This window comes from Gnatocerus cornutus, chromosome 7 (assembly GCF_029298725.1).
Source record: "Gnatocerus cornutus isolate USDA-ARS CGAHR chromosome 7, icGnaCorn1.1, whole genome shotgun sequence".
NCBI lineage: Eukaryota > Metazoa > Arthropoda > Insecta > Coleoptera > Tenebrionidae > Gnatocerus > Gnatocerus cornutus.
Genome location: NC_142239.1, coordinates 18,877,515 through 18,894,123, shown reverse-complemented (window position 1 = coordinate 18,894,123; position 16,609 = coordinate 18,877,515). Strand labels below are relative to the sequence as shown.

The following is a 16,609-nucleotide window of genomic DNA, read 5'->3' as shown; positions in this document are numbered from 1 at the left end:
GAGGTCGTTTTTTAGTGAATCGTGATCAATCTTAATTAGCCACATTTTTTTCTTCCTGCTCCATCCGTCGTTTACCTGGAAAAATCCAAGTTTCTGAGAGATTTCAACGCAAAGGCAGGAGAGGCACTGTTCATTCTGAAATCAATCGACCTTTCTTTGAGGAATTTCGGGTGTTCAGCGCCGTTGCCTCAAAGGAAAAGGATGTGTCATACTCAATTACGGCCGGAAAATGACTTAAGTCAAATAAATCCAATGAACCACCTCACACTTACGTAATCCGTGAACGCCCCAAGCAATCAGCATTGCCCAATCCCAGCAATTTCGCTACATGTATGTTATACAAACATCATAATCCTTGATCGGGCCATACTGGTAAACTCAACACTTCTTTGAAAATCCCTTGAACTTTGAATTGACCATCTGACGCCGAAATGGGATCAAATATTTGTAGAATCGGCCTCAAATCAGCTCCTTGCGTGACTCCCTTTATTGGTGTCCCAATAAGTCGAGTCCGCCTTTATCAGAATTCTTCAACGATTGCGTCAATCCTGCGTGGGTTGAGTACACGGCAAGTGTTATTGAAGGAAAACATAACCGGAGCGCATTATACAACCGCTAATTCCTACATAATCAACGAGCTACTGAGTTAGGAAACAGAAGAAACGAGTTTTTTTGAAATTTTAATTGTTATATGAACATCAAAAATAATTACATAACAATGTTCTTTGGTTTGGCTCAGTCAGATGGCTCCCTCTTGCGAGTGTAAACTCAATTTGTCTTTTTCTCGGCGTCGGTCAGCACTTGACGTAATTTCAAATGAGTGAAGATCAAGCACAGAATATTGACGATGTAAGTGGAAACGCAAACCACGCACAAGTCGTACAGTTTGAAGTAGAGGATGTAGGCGAAGTAGAGCGACGAGAAATTCGACAAAATCACGGCCCAATACGACAATCGCGTCATGATGGCGGAATTTGAAAGGGCTGAAACTAAACGTGTTTTACTGAAATTTCGCAAGAAAAGTCACCTAAAGTCGCTGATAAGCTGTAGAATAAAATTCCGAGTAGACTGTTCGGGACGTGGAGGAGCGATCCTTTGGGAATTAGACCGAAGCCTTTTCCATATCTAAAAAATAAACAGACATTGATCGTAATTCATGGAAGTCCTTTTGCTTGCTTTCAAGCGTTTTACTATATTTGGTATCAATTATTCACTCATTATCTTTTCAGGTCAGGGAAGGCGGTGAATAATTGAGTTTTTCCTCGGTGACACTGGTATTGATGATGTCAGACAAAGATATTTCTAACTGTTTACTTGAAGATGACAGCGAAGGAGGCTTTGGAATCTGATTTTTTAGAACTGGCAGTGTCACTACTGGCGCGTGTCAAAATTCCAAAGCTCACTTCAGCTTTTCATTATTGATATTTTATTTTTCCTGCAGACAATTTAACAATTTACAATTTTAGACATCAGCAGGATTTGAAACGGTTAAGTTATAATACAATTTAATGACAATCTGACAAATGTGACAGCTCTGGTTTGACATTCCGCTCTGCTGAGCGACCAATCACAGAGGGGCATTTTAAATTTAGCGCCTACAAAAAATACTCTAAAGTAAAAATAGCCTTTAAAATGATAATTTTTTCCTTACGACATTGAATTTTTTTAGAAATAAGTTCTAAACTAGAGCCCATGCATATTGCCATCAGTCCATTCCCCTGCACAAATTTTTGAAAATTCTTGAGTGTAAATCAGCCTTGCAATTTTTTAGAGAGAAAATGATGGGACAATTGTTGCCAACTGCAACCAACTTCAATTTTTAATTTTGTTGCCAACTGCTGCCAACTTCACTTTTTAATGAGTGGACCGATATTAATGAGGTCTTAAACTAAATTTTGTAAAATCTTAGATATTTAAAAAAAAAGTTTACAATTTATTTATTTTAAATTGTTGTTTGCAGTTGGTTTAGGTGGCAAGTGCTCATTTTGACTATTGTTTCTTTATTAAGGTTGGAATTTTGAAGAATTAGCTTGGGAAATTTTAAGTTCAATGGTGGCATCATTGACCCCCCAGAATTTGACATTTGTTGATTTTGACATAAAAATTGCTGTGCATCAATTTTACGTACAGTCGGCTTAGAGAACAAGTGTCTACTGTCACGACTATTTTGTTATTTAAAGTCAATGTTGCCAACTTTCGTTTTGTATACCTATTTCCCTAAACCGGACACAATTTTTCCCTAAATTTCGTTATTTTTCCACATATTAAAGTTTTTGTTTCGGGATACAAAAGTTTTAGTGCATAAAATAAACAAATTTTGTAGAAGAATTTATTTAATTCTTAAATCAACACACAATATCGTTGTTAGGAGTTTTCGGTTGTTCTCTGTTGGATACATTGCTATTTAGTTTGGCTGTCCTGATCTTGCACCAAATTTAAACTACTTTTTTTACCATTTAAAATAATAAATCTCAATTTTAATTCGTTTTGTATTTGTGCGATAAAAAATGTTCTAAAAAATATCTCTGTAATTAGGTTCAGTATAAATTACAAATTTTTCCTTAAAATAAAAAAAAAATCCCTACGTCCCTAGATGCCTTTAAAATTCCCAGAGACTAGAGAAATTTCCCTAGAGTTGTAAACGCTATTTAAGGTTGGAATCTTGAGTAACTTAACTTTGGAAATTTGACAAGTTTGGCATCATTAACTCTACAGTATTTGACATTTGTCACTTTTGACATAAAAATAGTTGTGCATCAATTTTACGTAGGTACAGTCGGTTTAGATTGCAAGTGTCTACTTTGACAGTTATTTTTTTATTTAAAGTTGGAATTTTGATGAATAAGCTTTGGAAATTTTAAGGTGACAAGCTTGGTACCATTGTCCACCCAGAATTTGAAATTTGTCAATTTTGACATGAAAATTGCTGTGCATTAATTTTACGTAAATAAATTAGGGCAAACACTTAAATTAATATGTTCTAAGTAAACTGAAATTTTACAACAAATTATAATAAACAATTTAAATTCTAACACATTACTTTAGCAGAATTTACACGATTTTTTTTCAATTCACATAATACCGCCATTGCAACATTTGCAACAGGAACGTTTTACATGATGGAAAGTTTGAAATTTGTGACCTTGGGTGAACATTTGCAACCTAAATCAACTATAGTAGGCTGAGAATTCTTTTCTTTTCAACTGTAAAATCCACACTTATGCAATAAAGAGTCTAAAAAAAAGATTTAATAAGAAACTAGAAACAAGAATGTTTAGTGGACTTGCAGGATTTCTCAAGTTTGGAGTTCCTAATCTTAAAATTATAGTAACGAAAAGACGAACGCCAATTTCAGTCAAACCTGGTTAGACAACAAATTCAAATGAACACCCAGTAATAGAGATCCTTTTCAGACGGGAAAAAACAGAATTCTATTAATTCAAAATTTCAATCAAACATGTGGCTCCCTCTATGTCGCTCCGTCTCAACATCGATATAACAGATTTCTACTCTACCACATTTTTTGCATTGCAAATTTATGACTTGCATACAGGTAACCGAATGACACCACAATAAACTTACTCAGAAGTAAAAGCTTTCGTACAGCTCATATGTTCACTAATGTCGCACATTGCCACATACTTGTTATCTTTCTCAGCCTGTAGTTCCACAACATAGGCATAAATCGATAAACCCAATCCAATCAAACAGCAAAAAGTTATTGAATAATTCAAAAGCCCCAAGGAAACCATAACTTATAATAGTTGAAACTTCAGCTGCCAGATGATGTTCTAAACAAAATTAAAACAGGCTCACCAACACAACTAAAATGACGTGTAAAGAATTGCGCCTGCTTCAATTTTAATCAGTTTAAGGTGGTCACAGCTGATTGGAGAGATCAGGGTTGCCACAATGACGGCATAGTTTTCATATTTATCGGACTTAAAAAGGGTTGAAAGGGTCAACGGCATCGCGGATGGTCATACTGACTAGAGAAAAAATCCCCAAGAGTTTAATTAGAGTTTGAATGAGTTCCGCAGTGTGGAGTAATGAGCTTTGTCTTGCATAAACTATCACTTTAACTGCAAATCGATGTCTATTGTCTATTTAATTAGTGTCAATAAGTAGATAATGACTGACGTAAACTGTAATGAGCGTCGCAGGGGGTTGAAGGGATTGGAGAGCTTTGTTTGAAATATTAGGGGAAAACAACCCTCGAGCGCGGACAAAGGGCTATTGTTTAGGGGCAGCGAGTCACTCTGGTTTAGTTTTGCGATCTTCAGCCTCAAACTTCCAGTTCACAAAATAGGAATAATTTCTCTTTGGAATGGCATGAATAGAATGGAATATTTCGGAGCTGTTTCAGGAAAAGTGCCCCGCAGCATAGTGGCACGCTGGCTCTAGTCATCCTCAGTTTTATTTCTAGGGATATTTGGATCCTCACGTTGGTGGTTTGTTACTAGTTGGCTTTTCGTCCACGAGGGGCCGCCCGTGCGTCGCGACATTTTACATTGTATTGACTGGCCGTGTCGTGTCCGTTGTAAATATTGTTAATAGTAAAATTAGCGGTCCGTGCATTAAATCCGGTGTATGGTGTTGTTTGTGAGTGTTGTTGGTGAGGGCGTGCGATGTGCCTTGGGGCCCTCCGGTGATGGGATAAGGCGCGGAGGACGGGGTGCCGAGTCCGCCATAGCTCCAGGTGGTAGTGAATGGTCGCTATGTCGGCGAATCGCCGCCGCCACCGTCGCAACGGCTGCAATGTCTGAGTCATGGATGTGGAGGTGAAGCAGCGAAACAGACGCAGAAGACGCGCCCAGCGCATGCAGGCCCAAAGGGAGGGTAAGGGTGACCGTCGCGATGGACCAGACAGTGGAGACGACGACGAGAACGTCGTCAGGGAGAAGCCCCAAAGGCCACATAACAGGAGGAAGAAGAACAAGGAGGCCCTCGTTGAGGAGGACATCGTCGAGGGGTTCTCCATATTACAGTTTCGGTCCTACGAGGATCTTGAAGTGAGTAACGGGGGGCTTCCGATTTTACCCTAAAACCAAAAGGAAGCAGAAAAGCTTCGCGAAACAAAGGCTCTGAGGGACAATAGACGGTCGGCCCAACATGTCGTACCACCCTAAAAAACGCAGTCTTGCCAAAAAGACACTAAATTTAATCTCTCTAATTTCACGGGGGCTGCCAGGGCGACTGCAGTCCCAAAGAGAAAACGCACCACCCCATTCAAAACACAAATGACAAATGACACTCATTCAAAGCTCACTCTTGTTTTTGTTTATGTCAAATTTTTATGATGATACCAACGTGATGATATTAAATTCGTATTTTGGTAAATGTCAATCACACTCATTTTAGGGCTGTCTTAATATTCCCGTTAATTAAGTTCTGAACAGGCGAGCCGTTCTGGAAAATACCGCACGAAATTTCCCTGAATTAAGTAATTTTTTGAAACGTCAAAATTCCTAGTTTTCGCTTTTGTTTATGTCAAAATTTTATAGTGACAGCAACGTGATGAAGGTGGTCTTAAAAATTCCAACTTTTATGGTTGCCCTATTATTTTAATGAACAGGTGAGCGATCTGGAAAATGTCGCACGGACTTTCCTTGAATTGAGCTCCAAAATGTTGAAATATTTGCAAAGAGAAGTCAAAAATAATCTTCTAGAGCAAAAGGAACAAATTTTAGAAACTTTTATTTACAGCTCCACCCTTTCCTCATACCAAAATGGAGAAAGTGATTGAAATCGGATTAACACCTAAAAAAGAATTCGTTCATTGGCTGCCGGTGTCTTTATCAAAGTCGTTTTTATAACAAAAAACGCACGGAAACAACCAACTAGATCGTACCTTTTCATTTATTGGCTAGGTGTGCAAAAGTGGGTGTTTATTGGATACCTTTCTAAGCTAATTAAATCACACAAAACAAAATAAACTAAAGACTCTTAAAATCTTACCTTTTTGCTATTTTAGTGATTTTTCTGGCTCAGTATGGCAACTTGGCGGTATCAAAACTTTGAAATTTAGAATGTTTCTTGCATTCCTCATGTTGGTGACGCTGTTATCGATCAACAAACGTCAACAGACAGAGCTACCAACCCATTTGTAATTCCAAAGGCTGTGCGTCGTCTTTTTTATCCGATCATGCGGTATTTATGGTTTTAAGTGCAACAAATTGTAAGAAAACAAAACCGATTGCGTTCTTTTCGAGTGTTTTATCGACAGTGTTTACACGATTATCGAGTCAAGTTGTTTAGTTTTGTCATTTTAATTTTATCGACGTGATTCAATGTAGTTTTTATGCCAAGTTGATATACATACAATGGAGATTAACATTTCTGCTGACAGACTGAATTATGCAATAAAAACGTGACATTGTTATAAAGGCGCCACTAAATTCAGAAAAGCGCGCTGAAAAATTGTAATTGGAGTGGGCTAGAGGGTGGTACATGAATGTTTCCTTTGTTTTAAGGTAGCTTGGGCTTATTAATCCAATCAATTCTCGACTCCTTTGTTAAAATTCGTGCATTTCAGCGATCGTTTTACCGCCGCCGTCGACTTTAATAGACACGAAATCTCATTATTTTCCCAAAAGGTTTTATTTCTCCGGCATTGTTACAATTATAGACTCTGATTTGTGTCCTCACATCATAATAACGGTTGCACTGCCAACAGGAGTGCAATAAAACGAAATTCTCTAGTAGCACAGTTGGATTATACCTGCTATTGGAAAACATGGTAGTTATTTGTGGCTCGGGGGTTGGCTATAAAAATATATTGTTGTGGTCAGGGAAAGTACTGTGAGTAATTGTATAGACAGATAATACTTTTATGGTGGGCACAAAAGAGAGCCACTGCACTGGAATTAAGAGGATAATAAAACAGTTTGGCTATATACCGTGTGTTTCAATTTTCGTTGACATTAATCGATTTCTTTCCCGTATGTAGGACGCCGGATGGGGTGTTGAAGTGCTGTTTATGTTGTGTTATGACAGGGGTGGAAAGGGAGACATCCAGACGTCGGCAGACTCTCTTGTTTACTGTTTCGTGGCGGTTTTTCCTCTCATATTCATAATCAAATGACAGTTTAAGTGTTACCAACGGGAAAACTCGCGCCTTTTGATCGTTAATTGATTATTTCCCACACGATTTCTGCCTGTTTTGGTTTGTTAATCAGCGTGGGTGATGGCGTGGAAAATCGCACTTTTTGATAATCGCCCATCCACGTGTTGCAACGTAAACAAACGCGAACAATAAAACTGGACCGAGGACAGCTCCTTGCGGAACACCAGGTGTCAACAACACTAAATCAATCATTAAATCATCGTCCAAATGTTTACACGGTTTCCGTGGCCTTTTAAACATCGTAAATATTACAAATAACGTAATCCTACGACACAAATAGAATCAAGTTATTAATAACCGGACAAGCGCACGCGAGCGCTTTTCTCCGTTTTCCAACGAAAATTTCTGGTGGCACGAAAGTTAAAAAGATACAAGATAAGAAAACCAATACATAACATTCAGACAATGGACACGGTAGTCGCGGCACCGCACCGGTGCGAGCCCCTGGGCATTGAACTCTCGACAGCCTTTCACTCTTCTTCTTGTGGTAGTGGCTGGTTTAGTGATGATGATGAGGACTTGCCGCGAGTCGACTACTGCAGGAGCGCAGCACGCGATCTTTCCATCCCCGGAAAGAAAGTCGCGGTCTAGTTGACGCAATTTGGAGTTGCGCTGCCGCAACTCAACTTGACAAAAAACGTAAACAAACGTCTATCGATTAAGATTTGCGGCTGATATCATCGCAAAAACACTCGAAAAAGTCAACGACTTGAACAATCACTCGCTCGCTGAATGCACGCCCGAAAAACTACAAAAATCCAACTCGAAACTTGTTGACATTCTTATCGGCTCTCGAGTTTCGATAACTCATAACTACGAAAAAACAGTGAAATTACACGCAATCTCATTATCCAGCCACCGAACGTGGCAAAACCGCAACCGCGTATTCTGATTAATGAAATAAACACCGTAATTACCTACACTTTTATCTATGTTAATATCAGTCTATCTAAATTGCCCCAGGCGTAGTTAAATATTCCTGTGAAACATTCAATTAAACGCGATCCCAATCGATACGTATCGAAATACCGTGTGATTTATTGAAATGGGTGCTTGACAACGTAATCGCCGACAATAAAGAAAAACAGAGCCGTACTAAAAAAAAAGCTCTTATCACTTGATAAAATCATGAGCGCGATGAATGAGAAGTGGAACACGGCGATGTTCAATCAAAATATTTGATTTGTGAGCCGTGTTTACCAAACTCTGATTGTTTATCGCCACGATCCATCAATTACGAGATAATTACGGTGGTATTGGGCGGGAAAACCCCGCTTTCCTCCCTGGATGCATAAGTAACTATTTTCTAAAAAGCAAACAGACTTTCGGGGGATTTGCGGAAAACTAACTCTGCGTAATTTATAACAGTGAAATGACATCAACAAGATTAAACAAAGATTTATTAAATGACTATTTATGACACGAGTGTCTTTTTGTTAGTATCGAAATAAGTCGAATTAGATTAATGTGAATACTGTATCAAGATTAAGTCGTTAAAGTTTAAGACTTTAATCCTCAAACAAAAACTCGTTGTAAAGATAAGTTCGCTTTCAAATCTCGTTCCATTATTGATTAAGCTCTTAAGTCTAAATCACTCTTGGAGGCATTTAAATTTGGAAAAAATCTGAAGCGAAACTCTTTTATTTACGTTCTTAATTTTTTGGTTCGGCGCTCAAGGTTCGTCGGAAGAGAATTTTATTCGAAGAAAATTGCTCATGAAAACGAAAACCAACAGAACACCCCTTTTTTCAAAAGAAGTCAAATTTTAAATCATCGTAAGTGGAATTACTTACATTTTGAAAATTTATGTTTCAATAATTGATTTTTTTTTATTTTTTTGATGGTTTATATGGTTAAAATTTTATAATCGACAACAGAATATTTGCTGAGAAAAGCATTTATGTCATACAACTCTAAAACCAAGACAACTGAGTAAAAAATTCCAACAACGTAGCTGGCAAAATATTATAACTACACTGCGCCGCAAAATTAAGGCAAACTTTTTAAAATTTATTTTTTTTTAAAGATTGTATATAGATTTTGTTAAATGAACTGGGCTCTTATATGAACATGCATTTTAAACCAATTTTGACAATTTAATATCAATTTTTTTCCACAAAATTAACAACACTTGTTGTTAGTTGGAAAAAACAAAAGTGGGAATCGCTGTGATTTTTACCTCGAATTTTACAGTTGGCCTTGACAGAGTGTTTTACTTCTTCGAATACTGATAAGTATTCAGCAATTTCTGACTTCTTACTTAACAATTTTTTATCGCATTTGTGTTAAATCAGTTAATGAAACTGTTTAGTTCTGAATGCATTGCAAAAGTTTAATATGCAAATTTAAATTAAAGGTAAGTTGGTGTGAATCGTCAATAATTTTTTTAAAGCCATTTTTAAAATTAATAGGCCGATTTTGCGTTAATTTTGCTGGGTATTGTACATAGTTAAAATTTCTAGAATGTGCGCATTTTTTTCAAAAAATTACCAGTTTAATAAAGTTAATATACGAGTGAAAAGTAGAAAATTGCCCGATTTTCATAGCTGTAACAAAAAAATTACTAAAATTATGAATTTTAGTGGTGAATGTCAGAACATTTTGCTTCCTCTTGAAAATTAAAATTTCCAAATATTGGGTTTTTTGCTTTACAATTTTGCAATTTGGTTGAATTAATACACGGCTCAAAAGTAGTAGTTTTTCTAAAGTTTATGCTGAAGCAATCAAATTACCGAATTTAATGGTGAATTTTGCTTCGTTTTTTAAATAAAATTTCTGAAGTCTGTATCTTCCGATCTAGATTTCTGTAATTTAATTAGTACATAACTCATAGCTAGGAACTTTTCCAAGTTTTGTAGCCGATGTATTGGAATTATAAAAACATTCCGAATTTAAACAAAGGGTGTCTAAATTTTTTGCTCCGCCTTAATAACAATTTCTAAAATTGGGTCTTTTGGTCTACCATTTTAATTTAGTAGAGTCAATTGACGGCTTAAAAGTTGTATTTTCCTCAAATTTTATAGCCGTGACGATATTTTTCGATTTGTTTTGAAGTTTTTAGTTTTCTTTTAGTTAATTTTTGTTTACAAAATCACTTGCAAAATTTATTTTGTTTTTCCATGTGTTCTTTTACATTTTGACACACCACAAAATTAACAATGGACAGTGCCTACTTATGATAAAATTACCAAATAAAAATTAACATTTAGCATTTATTTAACACTGTTTGTATCTAATTTGAAATGGTGAAGTGTATTTGTCGAAAAAAAATGGTAAAAAGATAAGTAACATCTTGTCAAAATCCATTTCTCCTCAGTAATGTCTTCATATTTCATACCAAAGTGAGGTTACTACCACAGAATATAGAAAAATCCATTTGGAAAAGAAAGCGAAAAAGAAAATTGTTTAAGAGTCGAAAAAGACAAAGAATAGAAGCAGGATGCAAATGTGCTATTCTGAGCCAAAAAGAAAAAACTAGGACAAAAGACTTTAACAATAAATAATTTTTGTTAGAATAAAAACTATTATACCAATTTACAATTTTGCAATTTTGGTAGTCCTCTAGAGTGTTTTGAAATGGTGCCCACTATTATTCGGCAAAAAAGGTGCTCATAATTAGCTTAATGCTGTGTCTTGTGAAATTTGGAAATTTACGAATTTGTAACATTATCTGGAGGTTTACAACTGTTTTAACAACAACTTAAAGTTTTTCTAAGGAAAATGACAACAATCACAAAGACATAGAACAAAAATTCAATTTTATACAGCGTTTTGAAGTTGAGAAATCTGCTAATGGTGCCGATTATTGGTAGTTTTACCCTACATAAATTTTCATAATTTTTCAAAATTAAAGTGATTCAACCTATGATGATCTAAAATTGAAAAAAATAGGTGTCCTAGAATCCATTGTTGCTTTTCGTTTTCATGAGCAATTTTTTTCGAATAAAATACTCTTTCGCCGAACTGTGCGCTCGTTTCGTTATCGTTTTCCGCGGGTTTGCTTCCTCTTCCCTGCTGGATTTTCCGCATTTCCGGAGTGACGTTTCACCCATCCGGTACCATCGTGCGAGTACTACGTTACATATTCGCGACGGTGCAATGGGCCGGTTTTATAGGCCGTGTACCTTAGTAGAAACACGGCAGGAATCCGGCTCCGTCGAGAGTAGTCTGACTGACCTTGGTCGACGTGGTACCAACAGAAGCGGTACCTTTGCAGGGCTATTGACCGCGCACAAACACAGCTGACTGTTTCGGAGCAGAGACCGGCGCCTCCGCCAATTTTGCGTTCATTCATATTGAGCCGACAATGATTGAAAACGATGAAATTGAATATTGTCAGTAACGCCATGTCTTGTTGCAGTTCGTACTGAAGATAAGCAGTAAAGAGAATATAAAGCGCCTGGCAGACATCGAAAGGCCAAGACTTGAGACCAAGACGCACATAACCCATCACATCTCGGCACACAACAACCACGTAAGTATTTCCTTTTCCGGTTCTCGTCGATAATCCTGCGAATGGAGAAAATCCCGGCGACAAGTAGCGGCTCGTCTTCAGTTACTTAGCGTCGCTCCGAATTTCCGACAGATGTCAGTGCGGAGCTCAATCCGGTACAAATCTCCCTGCGAAACGACCGGGAGAAAAGGGGAAAGAATGTTGTATGGCGATGGCACGCGCGGCTTTAATTTTACCAGATCGCTGCCAGTCAATAAAACACTTTTTAATGACTCTAATCATGGTAATCGGTTAATTAATTCGTTCTACTTTTTTCCTCTTCGTAATAGAAAAGTCTTATTAGAGCGCCAGTTGATCAACGGTGGTATTACCGCCACGATTGCGTAAGTAATTCGAGTCTTCATCGTTAATGGCGAAATAATAGTCTCGAATTGCTTCGGTTGTTGTTTTTTCAACGAACAAATGGTTTCTGCACGGAGGGAGGACATTTGGCGAGTTATAGCCACGAGCGTTTCTTTTTAAGGTACCAATTTACCGTACCATTTGGTGCCTTTGTAATGAAATTCGTGAAAAAAATTTTTACTGATCCGGAAAATTCAATTTTTTGCTCTAGTGACACAAACGATCATTGTCGTCCCGCGCGGTAAAATTGTGTCAATTCAATTGTTTTCCGCAAATTCGAGATCTCGGCTCTTATTAATTCGTGCATCTGCGCTCCCAGCGGTTTTTACAACATCCTCGTTTTAATGGTTTCTAAAAAAGGAAATCGTCGTTTAATGACAGAATTAATTGACTTGTGTGTAGTATACTCATGATATATTATTATTTTCTCGTGTCATGTCAACATTAAATAATACAGATACCATTAGTGTTATTAGGGAAATTAAAATAATAAGAGGGCGTGCCTGAGACCTGTGTAATTTACTCTTTGTATTATGCATCCATCTCTCCGGTCTGTGTATGTTTCATGTTTGTTCAGTACAGTAATTGAGTAATTAGTGTTAATTAGCGCCACTACTTGTAGCTCCTACCGGAACATTTTTATTATGATTTTATACACCTGCTGGTAATAAATTGTAGGACTTTGTATTAAAAAGTTAAAATCTCTTCTTTTTTTAGGGGTTATCGCTGACCCAAGACCCGGCCACCAGCGACGACAGTGGACGGGCTTCTGAACGTCTAACTGGGTCGTCAGTGGCGCCACGTGACGCGGACAGTTCAAGGGACCGCCTCAGTGACGTACGTACCCCAACACCCCCTAAACCCCCTTCTAATTTCTTTATTTACAGGCCAGCAGTCGATGCAGTTCAGGAAAAGGATATATCGTAAGTATCTTTTTCCGAGACCTTTTTACCCCCACGATTTTTTCCCCGGTTGTTATACTAATGGATTTCTTTTTCTCTTTTCGCAGTGTGATAGCGAAGGCGAAGACGATAAGGTGAGTCTCCTTTCTATTTAGACAAAAATCATCGTTCGGTAGAGAGAGAGTGTCCCGACGTCTAGGAAACTTCCCTCGGGCACATAAATAAACCTATTGATTTATGGCGAGCACCCGGAGTCCATGATGAAATATTTATGAATTTTTTTTGTCGCTTGTTGTGTACACGTCGCCGATACTTTTTTTTATATCAAAAAACGTTCCGATGGAGTTAGCGTCGGGAATTTTTCATAATCCGACCCGGAACGTCTGTTGAAATGTCCGTCGGAAGGATGGAACGTGGCGTCGGTCTTGAGAAAGGATTTGTACGCGAGGACGAAACGTTTATTTATCGGGATGACAAGGCGCATAAAGCTCAACGTCGTGTTTATGCAGCTCCGAGTTTGACGTTGATTTTCCGGTTTCTAACTTCTTCGTTTTTTAATTATTTCATGCAATATCTGCAATGACCAGTGCTGTACTTTGGAAGAAGACACACCGTGTCATCTAGTCTCCTATGATTTTCCGCTTAACGAAGATAATGGTCGGAACGTTAGTTACATAACCTGAAAATTCTTTAAAAAAAAATACAATAGTTTACAAGATTTTTTATCCGACAATGAAAAGGGTTGAATCTAGATGAGTTTTTTAAGCAGAATTCAAAACTGAAAACACAAAAAAAATTCACGTCTGGTTTTTTATTTATACAGGGTGTCTCTCTTAATTGACCACTCATACAGGGTGATTTTTTTAAAACGGCAGGCGTTGTAGAATTTTTACCGATTTCAAAAATTTAAAAAACAAATTATATGGTTTTTAATTTACTATGATGAATAACAGATGATTTTTAAATTTTTCTAAATGTCTTATTATCTTTTGGGCGATACTCAACTTTCTTATTTTAAATTGGAATCCATTTTTTTTTTCATAATTTGGAAGATATAAATTTTCTTGATTCAGAAATGTGTAATATGTTCTACTTTTACCAAAAATATTTTTAAAAAAATTATCAAAATTGAAAAAAAAAATAGGCAATAAAGGTTAATAAAATCTAGGTCCATGGTGTCAAATAAACGAATGCCGTTATTGTAATGTCAAAAAGCAGCAAATAACAAAGGATCGGCATTTTTTTTTTTTGAAATTATTAATAACAAAAGACAATAATAATTACAAATCGAAAAAAAACAACTAACTTATTTAATCACTTAAATACTGTTGAAACGCTATCCCGTTTTTTTTTGCACAATTGACACCTACGAGAAATACATTGTGCATTGTAAGGTGTAGCCCCATCTTGTTGAAAGAAAACTTGTTCTTTCTGTTATTTGCTGCTTTTTGAGATTACAATAACGATATTATGTTATTTGACACCACGCACCTAGATTTTATTAACTTTTATTGCCTAAATTTTTTCATTTTTGATATTTTTTTTTTTAATATTTTTTGTAACAGTAGAACATTACACATTTCTGAATCAAAAAAAAAATATATTCCATATTATGAAAAAAAAAATATGGATGCCAATTTAAAATAAGAAAGTTGAGTATCGCCCAAAAGATACTAAGACATTTAGAAAAATTTTAAAATCATCAGTTTATAGGAAATTAAAAACCATTTAATTTGTTTTTTAAATTTTTGAAATCGGTTCATAAATAAAAATTCTACAACGCCTGCCGTTTTTAAAAAATCACCCTGTATATACGTTTATTTTTGAAGAAAAATTTTGAATTTAATAACAATCATAGAAGACCATATGGTTATCTTTTAAGACTACTACGCTTACTGTAAGTTGCAAACTCAGCCTACTGCGATTTTTTGAAGAAGGATTTTTCAATATTTAGCCAAAAATTTTACCCAGAAATGAATGCTTTCCTACGCATAAACAAAAAACAAAAAAATCCAGACGTGATAAAATTATGCCCAATGGCTTTTTATGATCACAGTGGGCCCCGAAAATTATAATTTAATCTCAGAATATAAGAAAAAATTTAAATTTGTAAACCAGTGTTATTAGATAGGCGCTGGAGGGATTTGGCCTAATTTTGCATATTGTTGTTTAAATTTCTTCCGTTTTGGCGATTTTGCCGTTTGACAAGTGACACTATTGACAGAAGTCCAAAGTGACAGGACTAGTTCAAACGCAGTCCAATGCGAGCGGCACAAAAAGAATGGCAACTAGATGCAAATAATTTAGAAATTTTGTCGCTGTGCAGTTTCTGTGCGATGTCTTCATCCGCAGCCAAATTCGAATTTGATCGCCTCCGTGCCGTATTAGGTGTGAATTTCTAATTCCCGCACGTTCCCTCGGGACTCTTGTCCGAGTTCTTTCGATTTTGGGCAAACTGGTCTCGTCGCGAATGGCCGACCCGAGCCTTATAATCGAATTCTCGCTACAATGTGTGGTGGATTTTGCTGAGAAGACGACCGCAGAGAAAAAGAGTACGAAGAACTGAGAAAAAAAGAAAGGCATTAAAACGTTCAGCTCAGTCGATATCCACGTAATTCCAATAAATTTTATTGGTACGAAAACGTGGCTGGAAATTTACTTTTACGACGCGAGAAGGATGTGAAATGAGGATGTGAGGGAGAACCGTTTCGAGGACGACCCTAAACGACTACACGAACAACACTGATCGGAGGGCGCGTCTTGAATTTTCAGGACGACGAAGACCATAAAAACGAAACGAACGCGGGGGTTGTAGGGGGCGAAAAGCGACCCGAAACGACGTATTTTTTATCGTCGAACATAAACGTCTTTTGTGTGATGCAAGGAGTGGAGAGTGATGGTTCTGACCGGAATTTAGAGAGGTTCTGCAGGGGGCGGAAATCGCGCTTATTTCCCAGACTTACCAGATTCGATATCGCTTAATTTCGCAAATCAGCGACGGGGTCGTAAACTCGTCTTTTATTCCTTCCGTTGAGAGTCGTTCTAATAAAGATTAAAACTTTGCTTTATCGCCTGTTTATGGGGGAATTTTGGAAAAACACTACAAGGCCTTGGATTTTTTTTCTCCAAGTTGGTAGCACTGACGGACTTTCTCAATTGCGCATGAATCATGGCCGATCACTCGCAACTAGAAAATTAAATAAACCAATAATTGCGAAATAACGATTTAAAATACGGAAAGGTGTTGTGTTCATTTCAGCATCGATAATCCGATGATTATCGGAATAAAGTGTAATTAGATGCGACTCCGAAAACACTAATATAACATGGAAGTAGGTGGGAATGGACAAATTAGCGTTACAAAACGTGGGAGAGAGGCGTACGATTTGAACAATGTGTGGAATCTATTTATGCCGAGTGTTTACGTAACAGATAATAATTTATCAGATGCTAATAACGACAAATATCCGTTTATCACATGTTAATAAAACGTTGGCATTTATCTACATGTACAATTAACACTTTCACACAAATATTTATGATAATTAATACGCGGCGGACATTTAGCGCGCTCGTGTGAATTTCCAGTCCGAAAAAACACAAAATTTTATTACCCAGAAATAAAAAATCATTTCGTCTGTATTTTTGCATGAAAGTCCGCCCCAACTCAGCCGCCGCCGCATCGATATGCAAAATAGTCTTGAGGGGGCTCCCGATTTGCATTAA

General features: G+C 36.9%; 2 protein-coding genes across 9 annotated transcripts in view; one reads left to right on the top strand and one right to left on the bottom strand.

Annotated features, from left to right (window-relative positions):
- Positions 1-677: 677 nt before the first annotated feature.
- Positions 678-3,886, bottom strand: Vkor (Vitamin-K epoxide reductase). Of its 2 annotated transcripts, none has more exons than XM_088041339.1 (3): positions 3,643-3,886; positions 1,028-1,125; positions 678-983 (listed from the first exon to the last, which is right to left on the bottom strand). In XM_088041339.1, exons 1-3 carry the CDS (start codon positions 3,750-3,752, stop codon positions 769-771), a joined length of 423 nt encoding a protein of 140 aa, XP_087897465.1. In that variant the 5' UTR covers positions 3,753-3,886; the 3' UTR covers positions 678-768. The 2 variants fall into 2 exon arrangements, with proteins under 2 accessions (XP_087897465.1, XP_087897464.1); XM_088041338.1 differs by having other exon boundaries at positions 681-983; positions 3,583-3,884.
- Positions 3,887-4,570: 684 nt separating this feature from the next.
- The window catches only part of tay (tay bridge kinase), a 32,157-nt gene continuing 20,118 nt past the window's right edge, over positions 4,571-16,609 (top strand). For 6 of the 7 annotated variants that reach the window (XM_088040403.1, XM_088040399.1, XM_088040402.1 and 3 more), the window contains exons 1-5: positions 4,587-5,012; positions 11,487-11,600; positions 12,699-12,818; positions 12,869-12,904; positions 12,991-13,017. In XM_088040403.1, the coding sequence (XP_087896529.1) occupies positions 4,770-5,012; positions 11,487-11,600; positions 12,699-12,818; positions 12,869-12,904; positions 12,991-13,017 (540 nt within the window). In that variant the 5' untranslated portion in view covers positions 4,587-4,769. Of the gene's footprint in view, positions 5,013-11,486; positions 11,601-12,698; positions 12,819-12,868; positions 12,905-12,990; positions 13,018-16,609 lie in introns of all 7 variants that reach the window. The other variant, XM_088040400.1, reaches the window with a different exon arrangement.